General features: G+C 38.8%; 1 protein-coding gene across 30 annotated transcripts in view; it reads right to left on the bottom strand.

The window, feature by feature from the left end:
* Positions 1-13757, bottom strand: part of LOC118708384 (ligand-dependent nuclear receptor corepressor-like protein) — a 119640-nt gene that overhangs the window by 3360 nt on the left and 102523 nt on the right. For 25 of the 30 annotated variants that reach the window (XM_036419728.1, XM_036419772.1, XM_036419805.1 and 22 more), the window contains one exon: positions 6842-6868. The exons of 3 other annotated variants lie outside the window; for them this stretch is intronic. In XM_036419728.1, coding sequence (XP_036275621.1) covers positions 6843-6868 — 26 coding nt within the window. In that variant the 3' untranslated portion in view covers position 6842. Of the gene's footprint in view, positions 1-2008; positions 2069-6841; positions 6869-13757 lie in introns of all 30 variants that reach the window. 2 more of the 30 variants (XR_006740177.1, XM_036419747.2) reach the window with 2 other exon arrangements.

The following is a 13757-nucleotide window of genomic DNA, read 5'->3' as shown; positions in this document are numbered from 1 at the left end:
CTGGAAAAAAAAAAAGTGTAAAGCATTTCAGTTTTACTTCAAAGAAATTAACTACCTTGTAAAAGAAAATTTAGTTTTATTATTGGGACCTCTAAACATTAAGAGTGGATAGAGCGTATATTATCCTGAAAGTATATATTTTTTTAAATAACTCCTGCCTCCTTACTGAACAATAAGCCAGGTGCTTGAGAAATTGGTCACTCAGCTACCACTGGATAAGAACGCTCCACTGCATTTACAGATTTCATCAGTATATCTCAGAACTGCACTAGGCAGCATTCATCCCTTTTAATTTGTCCTTCAGCCTACCAAGAATCAGAGCCACTCTGAGACAAGAAGGAATTAACCTTTGTTGAATGCCTACTAGGCACATTCACATGTATTATCTCATCTAAATTTCATAACAAGCCAGGTTAGTATATTTATCCTCATGATAAATGATAAAAAGTGGAGACTTACATACCAATATGCTGAGGTTATAGTCACCAGGCTGGAACTGGACTACAGTCCCTGCTCTTGCCCTTATGCCTGCCTATTAACTCTTATGAGAAGCTTTAGACTCAGAAACTTGAGTGTCCACTTGACATGCTATGCACATGTAATCCTGAGCCTTAATGAGAGTCAGTTCACATCTTCAGATGTGACCATTACTTATAAACTAACAGCTTGCTATACATTAGCTCAGTTGATATTTCCTAAGCTTTATGTAACCACACAGGTCTATGATCCCATTAGTAAAGAGGAAAATGAATAGTGTAACTAGAATTAAGTGACTTGGAGTTGGTAAATGGCAGCAGCATTCAGATTTCAGTAGAATTTCCTAATCCTTGCATCCTCAACAAAATGTCTCATTTGCCATTCAATAGTAAGCCAGAGATTAACCTGTTATACCATAATTTAACAGCCACTGTGTTCTGAGTTTTCCCCAGGCAAACAGTCCCAGTTCCAGTGAAAATATGATTTCTATGTATATGGAATAAACTATAAACTAGCTTAAAAGATTATTCACTTAAAAATAGTAAATCAGTGTTGGTGAAAGTCAGAGGTGGGATGAGAGCCTGGTGGAGGGGGAGAAAAGGGAGAAAATGGGGGACATCTGTAATATTCTTAACAACAAAAATAAAAACAAATAGAAAATAACAAGTCAAAACAAGCCAGGTTAGTATATTTATCCTCATGATAAATTATAAAAACGAGTCTTATTTAAAGTAAATCATGGCCTGATATGTGACAAATCAGAGATCCAAAACATTTTCATTTATGTTAGAAATTTTAACTGATTTTTGATAATATTTATATTGGTTACTATTAGACTGGTGTGTCTGCATGGATCTCAAATTCTTTTACTTTTCAAGTTGGCAAAGCTCAGATAAAGCAGTAATGTTTTCCTTTCCTCCAAGGATTCTAGTCTTCAGTTTTTGTGTTTACAAAACCAATCTGATAAACACTTCTTTGAGAAACTCTAAGGCAGGCCATGAAAATACAATTATATTAATTGTGGTAGATAAGTACATCAAGTATCCAACAAATCATGGTCATAAAAAACTTGTTTTCCGTAAGTTAATTGATTGACAAAGATGTATTCATTACAGAATACTTTAATAAAATAACCACATGATTCTTTGTAATACTCTAAAGACAGTTTTTTAAAGAAAACTTTCCTAGTGAGTATAGTCTAAATTTGGGCACACAAGCTCCAAGGAGGCACAAAACTACAAATGCATAGGAAAAAACAAAACAAAAACAATGTTGGTACAAATACAGATTGACATGTATAATTAACCAATATACACTTAAACCTAGGATTCTATCAAAAGCTCAGCAATAGTGTATTATACACTTAGCATTCTTGAGAGTAAAGATTTAGAGGAAAGAATGTAAAGACCTAGATTCTAATTCTGACACTAATAATAATCAGCCTTATTGACCTTGAACAAGTAACCTTAGTCCCCTTCAGTTTAATTTTCCTCATCTGTAAGAAAAAAAAAATGACAGCTTCCTTGCTTACCTTCTATATTCCTGATGATCTAATGAGAGCCCATTAACATGCTCTAAAAACCACACAGAGCTATAGAGAAATGCAAAGGGTTAGTTAACACTGCATATTTTGGTGAAAGGAGGAAGAAGCTGAAAGAGAGGCTCTTGCTGTAGACAGTAGGTGAAAACTGAACAAGGCAAGGGGTGCTGAAATGATTATCTCAACATCTATCCTATAATACAGAGGGAAAATGGTGGCACCCACAGCCAATAAGGAGGGAATATGCTAATTAGCCCACCCTCAAAGATATCAGAACCCATAGCCACAAGATGGTGGTGCCAGTCCCCTCAGCCCTGCTGGGGGGCAGGCGTGCAGCTAGGCTGGGCCTGCCTGGTCCAAACACCTACCTCCAGAATTCCCCAGTTCCATCAGCCCCCAGCTGTCCAAGGGCCAGCCTGAGGCACAGGCAAGCCTCAAATGGCAGCTGCCCAAGGCTCAAGTAACCAGGGCCGGCCCAAGGCTTGCACTGTCGGCAGAGGCAGCAGCAGAGGTGTGATGGGAGTGTCCCTTCCCCTGATCATCATCTTGCCTCTTGCCCCTGAGGGCTCCCGGACTATGAGAGGGGCAGGCCAGGATGAGGGACCCCCCTCCAGTGCATGAGTTTTCATGCACTGGGCCTCTAGTTTTTAATATTTCAGGGCTTTAATACCCTAAATGACAGCTTCTATACTATTTGAATGGAAGCTTATTGAATACTAAGGCCCAGTGCATGGATTCATGCACTGATGGGATCTCTCTGCCTGGCCAAAACTGGCTCTCCAGCATCCCCCAAGGGGTCCCAGATTGCGAGAGGGCAGTTCTTGGGTGACGTACCCTGGAATCGGGCTCCCTCTTTTCTGGTTCCAAGTGCATCACCTGGAAACTGCTGCCAAGTCACTGCTCAGCAGCTCCTGCATTGAGTGTCTGCCCCCTGGTGGTCAGTGCATGTCATAGGTACTGGTTGGAGCATCTGCCCCCTAGTGCTCATTGTGCAGCAGAGCCAACAGACTGTTGCTTAGGCTTTTACATATATAAATATGCATTTGCAAAGTATGAGATGAAAATTTTTTGTGGATCATAGAAATACAGTTGTGATTTGTGACTTAATGGTTACTGGTAATTCTAACAAAAATAATGTTATAAAAATCCAGCTCTAATAACTTAAACTTGCTTTATTACTGGAAAAATGTTATGGTTCATTTCTGTCATACAGACAACACACTTTAATGCAAGCTAGCAATGTAGGAAACAAATAAAATTTAGTGATTAAGGTCTGAAAATAATTATGGAGCAGTTGTTATATGTCAGGCACTATGCTATTATAAAAGTCCTTTTTACATTACCTCATTCAATCTAACAACACATTGAAGCTCAAAGATGTAAGATGACTTATCCAGGCCACATAACATAAAGTAGAAGTCTTCAGGGCCTATGATCTATGATTGTACCCTGCATACTAACTCTTGGGTTGTAATTTTGTCATGATTCTCCAAGTCAATACCCATTTATATAATACTTAAAATATGATAAGTGGCAGATCTGTAGATTTTAGACAAAAAGGTATCCCAAAGGGCTATATAGTAATAACTATATATATAGGAGAGCTATATATTTAGAGCATGAAGTTTCCTCATATTTAACTAAATAAGGAGCTGCTAGTCATCTCTCTCAATTTCTCAAAGCACAGAAAGTGTTAAGGCATAAACTGATATTTTTGAGGTCTACCATTTAGATTGGGTTTCAAAAACATCTTTTCAAAGGCAGAAAGAAGTCAGCTGTATGGGAGGGAGAAACTGAATTCTGTGTTGGGATTTGAAATTGCAATAGCTACTCTAAAGTAACTAAAACCATTGAATTTGAACTCATCCATTTTAACTTCAAATTCTGGAGTTAGGTTACTTTGATGAGTTTACTCTATACTTTTGCTATCACCATTTTCTTCTCTTTTATTCCTAACCCACTCCAATCTGGCTTCTAGGTCTTTCACTCCATAGAAATAGCACTTAATAAAGTCACCAGTGATGTCTAAGGTCTGATGTTTAATTTTCAACTTTTTGGCCTTCTAAAAACATTAAACACAGTTGACTACTTCTTCTACTATAGACTTAACTGTGTTTATATGTTGAAGCCCTAGCTCCCTATATGAAACAATACAGGGTCTTTAGGAGGTACATAAGGTGAACTGAGGTCAGAGGGCGGGTCACTAATCTGATGGCCTTGGTGTGTCTCTAAGTAGAGGAGACACCAAAGAACAGAAAGGTGGCCATCTGCAAGCCAGGATGAGTGCTCTTACTAGAAACAGAACTCTCCAGACCTTGATCTTGGGTTTTCTAGCCTCCCAAACTGTGAGAAATTAAATTTCTGTTGTTTGCTATACAATCGACGGTTTTATTAAATAATTTACTATTATTTTTTTTATGGCATCCCAAGCAGAATAAGACATTCTCTTTCTTAAAACATTTTTTCTTTTTTCTTTTGAGACAAAACAAAATTATTGGCTCTCCTTTGCCTCTTCTTTCTATTGTATGTCCTGCTCATATGTTTGAATTTCTCAAGGCTGACTTCCAGGCCTTTTTTTTTTTCTTTTCTTATCCTATCATCTCTTAGGGGTTCTCCTCCTAATCAGTTTCAGTCAGCAATGATATCCTAGATGTCTCCACTCTACTACAGCTATACAATACTTCTTCCGAAAGCATTTTTCTGAGCAATCAACCTAAATAGCTGGCTTCCCCAAGAAATTCCTTGTACCTTCTAATTTCACTACCACAATTTACCACTGTCTCGTGTTTTTATTTTATTTTTTCTTCCCACTAAAATACAAACTTGGTGAAAGTAAAGATTCTTGCTGGTCATATATCTTCAGCACCTAGCATATAGAAACTGGATACATATTTACTAAATAAATAAATAAATAAATAAATAAATAATAAATAATAATAATAAAAAAATCTGGGGCTTCCAGCCAAGAAGAACTGATAGAAAACACTTTTTTTCTTTTTCTTTTTTAAGACTGGGTGACAGAAATTGCAAAATGACAGTGATACCTGAAAGAAGGGACGCGAAGTATTTAAGTGCTGAATTTCCCCTGGCTACTGCCTGGCGAGTTTCCAGGCCCCAGTGTAGGGAGAGGAACCCACAATAGCTTAGCTTGGAAATCTTCCTGAAATGAGAAGACAAACTTTGGAGGTGAGGGAGTCCATATCAGCTAGATTTTGTGGGGCAGCGTACAGGAGAGAGCTGCACACAGAGAGCTCCAGAGATCTGTGTAGGGTTCCCCTGGCTTCTGTAGATACCGATCAGTGCATGATTATTTCCCAAGGCTTTGAAAAAGACTACTGAAAAGGACCAGGCAGAAAATCCCTAGACAGAGACCGTATAGGATTAGACATGATCTATGTTCCCACCACCAAGAATGGAAAGACCTTCTAAAATACGGGCAGGATAACAGTCTTCAGGTATTGGTACTGCCTACCTGGTGGTGTAAAATTAGTCCTAGGACAGGGTTTCTCAACATTGGAATTACTTATATTTGGAGTCAGACGATTCCTTATTGTGGGGGCTACTTTATTATTATATACTGTAGAATGTTCAGCAGCAACCCTGGCCTCTACCCTTTAGGTGTGGCAATAAAAAAGTTTCCATACATTGACAAATATCCTCTGCAGGGCAAAATCATCACTAGTTGAGAAAAACTGTACTAGATTAAAGGCTATTCTGGCTCTAGGAATGCTCAAAAGCAACATTTGAAAGAATAAAAATGTTTCTCAAAAGTTAATGATAGCCAGAATAGAGCCCAGATACATAGAAGGCATTGAAAAAAAAAAAAATCCAGCATACAATGTAAAAGTGACAATGGTTAGCATCTATTATATCGAATCCAAAAATTCTAGGCATTTAAAAACAGGAAAACATAGTTTATAATGAGGAGAAAAGTCAATCAATAGAAACTGACAACACATATTGTAAAATGAGCACTCGAGGAAGTTAATGCAGGTTATTTCAAATAGACTCCACACAGCACAAATATGAAAAGGATGTATATGGCAGATACAAAGAATACTAAATCTAAATTTCTGGAGGTGAAAATATAATACAAATGTATGAAATGAAAAGTACCCTGGAATTTATCAACAGCAGATTAGACAATGCTAAAGAAAAGGTTAATAAACTTAAAAACACAGAAATAATATAATCCAAAGTAAAACAAAAAATTTGGACAAAGCATCTAACAACTGTAACTGAATTAAATTATAAATCAGGAGACATTTTTGAAAGAATGAATTAATGGGGTTTAGATTTCTATATTTATATAACATAAAAACAGCAACAAATGAATTTTCCAGGTTGCCTGCCTGGAATTGGAATTGGGCGGGGCGGGGGGGGGGGTGCGGGGGGTGCGGGGTAAGAAGCCAAGGTTTTGTTTAAAATTAAACAAACGAACAGAAAAACAAGATAAAACCTGGCAGGATGAAATCATTCAGATACCTACTCTGTTTTTATGTTTGTAATTAAATGACAGGTACACTCAGCAGACTTAACATAGTAATCACAGAATGCTCAGCTCCACCACAAAGAAAACTGTATAATGCCTAGGAGAATGAAATGGGGAGGGATGATAGCCAGTAGAGCTGAACTAAGATTTTTGAATTCCTATGTGAAGAAATGAAAAAAAAAAAAAAAAAATGGGGGGAAGGGGAGGAAGGGAAGAAAAGGAGAGAAGAGAACATTTGGGGAAGGAATATAAGGTATGAAGCACCAAGATCAATCTCTTTCCAACAGGTGTAAGGCCTTGTTAAGGAAAAGAAGGATGACCCTTGAACTTACCTCATATAGACAAAGCAGGACTGGAGGCTGCAGGGAGAGAATAAAGATTTACAAAACCAATAAAACTGGCACTCATGGCTCCCCCAGCATCACTCTGCTGGATGAAGACAAGTCTATCCCACAGAGAGAAGACACCACCACCTGTCAGAAATACACTGCATTGTATGGGAGGAAGGAATGGACAACGGGAGGGAGTGGATGGTGTTGGGTAGGAACTGGATATAATAATATTAATCTACTAAAAAAAAAAAAAAATCCAATGCTTTTCTAGCCACTCCATATAAAATTATATTGATATGAAAAAGGGGTGAGCACACTTTTCCTGCAAAGGGCCAGGTGAATATTTTAGGTTTTAGGTAAAATATTAATAGTAGTTGATATTTAGGTTAAAATATCAATTTAGTAGTTGATCTTTGTTGCAACTACTCAACTCAGCTACTGTGGCACAACACCAACAACAGAAGACATGTCCATGAAAGGGCACGGTGGTGCTCCAACAGAGCTTCAGTTACAAGTGCACCATGGGCTAGCCTTCCGATTTAGGAAATATTATCTTTAAAAATAATTTTATACTCCATACAACACTTGTATGGAAAATCAGCCAAATTATCTTTCTTCAATTTATACTTAATTTTTATGTTGCCACAGTAAAAACAATGTGAAATATTTGTTGACTAAAGGGAATGGTTTTCCATTAAAGACATGGGGTAATTAGTGAAGCAGGATATCCTAAAAAAACTCAATGATGGTTGACAAAGTAATGGGATATAAAATATTCAAGATTAGAAAAAACACCAAGACATGAGATTCTCAAAGTAGCTGATTTATCCTAATAAGAGTAAAGGCAAATGAACCATCATTCCATTACACCCACAAACCACGCCCACCAGCCAATCAGGAGTGAGTATGCAAATTGACTCAACCAAGATGGCTGTGGCCATGGAGAGAGCAGGAGGGAGGCTTGGGTTTCCCCAGCAATGGAGGAAGCCAAGCTTTCTGCACACTCTAGCAGGCCCAGGCCTCCACTCCAGGCTACAAAGTTTCAATTATAGAAGATAAATAAACCCCAACAAAAATGGCGGCAGCCATGGAGCTGGAGAGAGCTGGAGGCTAGGGTTTCCCCAGGTGATGGAGGAGGAAGCCAAGCTTCTGCAGCCCTGACCTGCCTTGGCCTCCGCTTATGGCTACGAAGTTTCAATTGTAGAATATAAATAAATCCCAGATACCAGAGCCTCCACTTGGGTCGCTAGGGGGTGTGGCCAGCCTGCAAACCACCACAGGCCCCTTTCCCAGCCCCCCCCCCCCCCCCGCCACCTCAAGGGAACCCCCACAATGATCCAGTACACCCTTCAGGGCAAACCAGCTGCCCCCCACCCATACACCAGGCTTCTATCCTATCTAATAAGAGTAATATGCAGATTGACCATCACTTCACACAAAGATCCTGCCCCCATGTGGACACAAGATGGCCACCAGAAGATGGCCAGCAGGGGAGGGCAGTTGGGAAGGACCAGGCCTGCAAGGGAGGGCAGTTGGGAGCAATCAAGCCTGCAGGGGAAGGCAGTTAGGGGCAAACAGGCTGGCAGAAGAGCAGTTAGGCAACAATCAGGCTGGCAGGGGAATGGTTAGGGGGTGGTCAGGCTGGCAGGCAGAAACGGTTAAGGGCAATCAGGAAGAGTGGTTGAGAGCCAGCAGTCCTGAATTGTGAGAGGGATGTCCAACTGCCTGAGTAGGGATCAGGCCTAAAGGGCAGCTGGACATCCCTCGAGGGGTCCCAGATTGGACAGGGTGCAGGCTGGGCTGAGGGATGCTTCCCTCCCCCATGCATGAATTTTGTGCACATGGCCTCTAATCCAGCGTTTTTCAACTGCTGTTCCACGGCACACGATGTTGCCTGGTGTGCCGTAGGTGCAGACAAGACAAGAATTTTATAATTTTTCACTATTTTGTTTACTTAATATTTCATAATAAAGTAATTATAAAATACTTTCTTTGTGTTTATTTGATTCCTATTCAAGAGAATTACTTTATATATAGTCAATATAGGCACAGAGTTAAATTTTTTAACATTTTCTAATGGTGGTGTGCCTCATGATTTTTTTTATGAAACAAGTGTGCCTTTGCCCACAAAAGGTTGAAAAACACTGCTCTAATCTATATATAAAAGTCTAAGTGATCGTCACAACTGCTGGACTGACACTATGATGTGCACTGACCACCAGGGGGAGACACTCAATGCAGGAGTTGCCTCCTTTTGGTCACTCCCATAGCCAATCTCCCGCAGCCAGCTAACTTCCTGTAGATCCTCCCCCAGGCCAGCCCCGATCGGCCCCTATGGTGTCTGGTCAAGATGGCCTGATTGCTGTCCAGGCTGAGGGACTCTACCCATGCATGAATTTGTGTACTGGGTCTCTAGTAGTTTAATAAGTATTATGGTAAAAATCAGAGGCCTTTCCAGACCTAAAATTCTTCACTCAATTCCTATGGAAATGACAATAGAGACAAAATTAAATTGTAAAGAGAATAACTTCTTAAAAATTCCTGATTTCACTATAAAACTTTAAATAGTTTCACCTAAGGCACTGGCCATTAGCAAAGTGGTAATATGAAACCCATATAAAAATGAATGCTAATGAATTTACTAAGTCTTACATTAAAATATCTATCTTCCTTTCATCTAGTTCTGACCAAATTAAAATTGTGGATTAATTGAGTTGAGGAGACAATTTTGATGATTCTAAGTTAATTTATATACAAGAATAAATCTAGTTTGTAAACTAAATTACATTTTTATAGTCATTGCATTCTTTCTGGAAACCCTAGTAGCAAACTATGTAGGGCAACATTTTCCATTTTTGTTCCGCAATAGGATATAAAAAGTTGTCATAAACATAAAGGCTGGAGAATATAGTCTAACAAGCTAATGGGGCACTCACTGTGATTTGAGAAGCACAGGAAAGAGAACAGAGCATGCTCAGTGTTGTTATACCATGGGATCCTTTGCACACAGAACACCTTTGGGGACTAGTATTTCTTGAAATACACCTTTGGAATGCTTGTGGAGCCAACTAGATTAGGGTGACTGTGAGCCATTTTGATCAGAACTGTATTTTCAGATAAAAAAGAGATTTAGAAAACCATCTATTCTAGCTTCATAGTTTTTCCATTAAACGAAAATAATGATGTTGAATAATGGCACATGAAGAAACTCTGAACTTTAAATTGTATTAAAAATGTTTAAGAAAATTCTGTGTCAAGGGTTGCCTCAATCACACAAATTTAAAAGAAAATCTTGAGTAAGGATTAAAAAAATGTGGTAAAATGTTCAAAAGCAAGACCAGAGGATGTATGGTTCATTAGTCTGGGTTTCAGCTTGTTGAAGAATATACTGTTAATTAAAATCACCTACCAGTAATATACCTATATGAAAACCAACATTTGAAAAGAAAAATGTATACTCAGTCATTTTTAAGGATAGATGACAAAACAGAAGAAGCTGACAAACTGAACGTTTTTCAGTCATCTCAGAATACAATTCAAAGTGTCACCTTGAATTCTGAACTTTTATGGGAAAATTCAACATTTTAGAATGAGAACCATGAATTTAGTAGCTTCAAGTACACATTAGGTTATTCTAGTTTTAAAATTTCCTTAAAGGTGTCCAAAGTCAGTTTATGTATATCCACATATGTATCAATTAGGAAAAGGCAACACTTTTGCTTTGGGAACTCAAAAGAAAAGAATTGATATTTAAAAAGCCGACATTATTATTTCCAATAGTCATACTCCATTATCACCTCAAAAATAATGTCTTGTAACTAGCCCTTCACATTTCCCATTTTGTGGTACCCCTCAAATCTATACTATTCAAAAAGATTCTGTAGAATTATATCTTGATTAGATAGTTTCTCATTATTCTGAATGAATTCTTGGCTTGATCTCTTTGTCCTTCTGTTATAACCACTTGGTGATCCCAATAACTACAAAACCTAAGGGCCCATCTTTCTCCATGCTTACACGCTGGCTGCAGAGATAAAATCACAAAACTGTTCAATCCTGTTATTTCTTGAGAGAGTATTTTTAATCTTATCCACATTATCAACATTTATCATAGAACTCTTGATTCATATAAAACAGACTCTAATAACCTCAACATTTTGCCTATTCTATATAATAAAAGCCTAATATGCTAAGTGTCTGGTCGTCCGGTTGTCCATTCAACCAACCAAAGAGTAATATGCTAATGTTGCCGAACTGCTCACTATGATGTGCACTGACCACTATGGGGTAGCAGACAATTGACTGGTCAACCAGATGTTATGATGTGCACTGACCACTGGGGGGCAGATGCTCCAACCTATAGGTTAGCTTGCTGCTGGGGTCTGGCCAATTGGGACTGAGTGAGATGGGCCAGACATGCCGTGGAGCCCTCCCATGGTCCCTCCTCAGGTAGCCAACTTTCCGTGTCCCTCCCCGGCTGGCCAGGCCTGATCAGCCCCAATCGGGACTAGGTAAGACTGGGCTGGACATGCCCGGGAGCCCTCCTGTGGTCCCTCCCCAGCCCTGATCGTGCACTGGCAGGGTCCCTAGGCCTGGCCTGTGCCCTCACAATCTGGGACCCCTTGGGGGATGTTGGAGAGCCAGTTTTGGCCTGATCTCGCCAGCCAAGCTGAGGGACCCCACTGGTGTACAAATTCATGCACCGTGCCTCTAGTGAATTTACAAAGTGATTTGTGTCCTGATATATATCCCACTCTTCTTATGTTTTAGGAAAGAAGTGACCCTTATGGCCAAGGCTAATCTTGCTAATGATGTCTCATAATATCTAATCATCAACTCAGGGGCTTCACCCCAACTTTCACTGCTTGCCATCTCATTTTTGTATCTTCAACCTTTAATTTTCCACTGATTTTAAAAACCTGCCTTAAACAGGGCTTCCCTTTCTTTTCTTTCTTTTTTTTTTAAAAATATATAATTTATTAATTTTTTACAGAGAGGAAGAGAGAGTTAGAAACATCGATGAGAGAGAATCATCGATCAGCTGCCTCTTGCACACCACCTACTGGGGATGTGCCCGCAACCAAGGTACATGCCCTTGACCGGAATTGAACCCGGGACCCTTCAGTCCGCAGGCTGACGCTCTTTCCACTGAGCCAAACCGGTCTTGGCTTCCCTTTCTTTTTAAAAAAATGTATTTTTTCTTTATTAAGGTATTATATGTGTCCTTATCGCCCCATTGCTCCCCTACCCTCCACTCATGCCCTCACCCCCCTGTTGTGTGTGTCCTAGGGCTTCCCTTTCATTACCTTGCTATCTCCTCTCCAATCATAGCCACTTATAGTTTTCTGTGCTAATTTCCTTCATTTCTTCTTTCTGCACATATTTAGTCATTAGGTTCCTTGCTCTGTTAGCCCACCAAAACTGCTCTCTCCCAAACCAACTATAATTGATCTGTTATCAACAGTTTACACTATTTTTTCCACTGTTGTGACACATTACCTTTTCACCACCCTCCCCTGGCTCCCTTTCACCTCCTGACTAATACCATCAGTCTCCTATTGTACACATATTTTCTCCATATTTTAGGGCTCTGAGATGCTAGGCTCTTCCCACTTCACATGAATGATCTCTCCCACTCTCATGGCTTCAATGACTTGCTAATATCAAATCTTTATCTCTAGCTCATACCATTCTCCTGAGCAAAAAGGCCCTATTAACTAATAGCTTCCTAAACATCTTTTCTTGGATATTTCACTGAATACCTCAAATTCCTTATGTCTAAAACCGAATACCCTGAGATATAGTGTTCTTATACCCCCGTGCATATTACTACCATTTGCCCAGATACTTAAGCCAAAAACGTGGATGTCACCCTTTAATTCCTTTACTCTCTAAGATACATTGATTCTACTTTACAGAACTTTCTCTCAAATATATCTATTCTTCTCCATTAATGTCACTATTAGGGCTCAAACATTTTTTTTTTTTCACGAATGTACAATTTGGGCAAAGCTTCCCTAGGTAGCTTTATCTTTTGTTATTTCCCTATTCACCCCCTGTCCCATCCTTAAGCCCTATTTTATGACTCAGCTATTTGGACAAAATTATTTAGTGTTCCTAACAAGCCTTCTTTTTGTCACCCTGATTTTCCACATGCAATTTGCTCTGCTGAAATACTCTCCCAACTTCTTTCAGCACCCTTCCAATCTCAGCTAAGATGTAACCATATAGGAATCCGTGCCCAATTCTCCAAATATGGGTTCAATTTCCCTCCCATGTGCTCCTACAATTCACCTCCCCCTGCGATCATAGCACTCATTTTTCCACTGGAGTTGCCTATTCACTGTCCCCCAAGAGATGATGAAGTCCATGAAAGCACAAACCATGGCTTTAAGACTTTAACCATTAAAACATATATTAATAAAAAAATAAAATAAAACTTAGAAAATTAAAAAAATAAAGTAAAACATATACTATCCCTCTTAAAACATAAAATACACTATTTGTTGGATAAATAAATGATGTAGGTCTTGTTTATCTACTAAGTAGAAAGAGAATTTTTTGAACCTTCTACAGGCCTTAGGGCATACTGTAGGCATTCATTAAATATTTGTTGAACTAAGAATAGAATGGAATTGTATTTCTTCTTCCTCGTTTCCATAATTACAGATATATAGCAATACAAATGTATTAAAGTATAAATCTTAAAACTCCTATGTATTAAACTATATCTGAACAGTTAAGTTTGAAATGTACAAGAATAAGACATTCATTCATGGTAGAAGCAAAACTTTCCATCAATAGAAATATTCTATACTACATTATATACACTGAACTAGAATCTTTCTAGAAAACCCTATTGTTAAAAGTCTCTCAAGTTTCCACTCACTAATTATTCTATGAAAATAAGAACACA

This window comes from Pipistrellus kuhlii, unplaced genomic scaffold, assembly GCF_014108245.1.
Source record: "Pipistrellus kuhlii isolate mPipKuh1 unplaced genomic scaffold, mPipKuh1.p scaffold_m20_p_1, whole genome shotgun sequence".
NCBI lineage: Eukaryota > Metazoa > Chordata > Mammalia > Chiroptera > Vespertilionidae > Pipistrellus > Pipistrellus kuhlii.
Note: the sequence above shows the minus strand (reverse complement) of the source record. Positions and strands in the feature narration are given on the sequence as shown.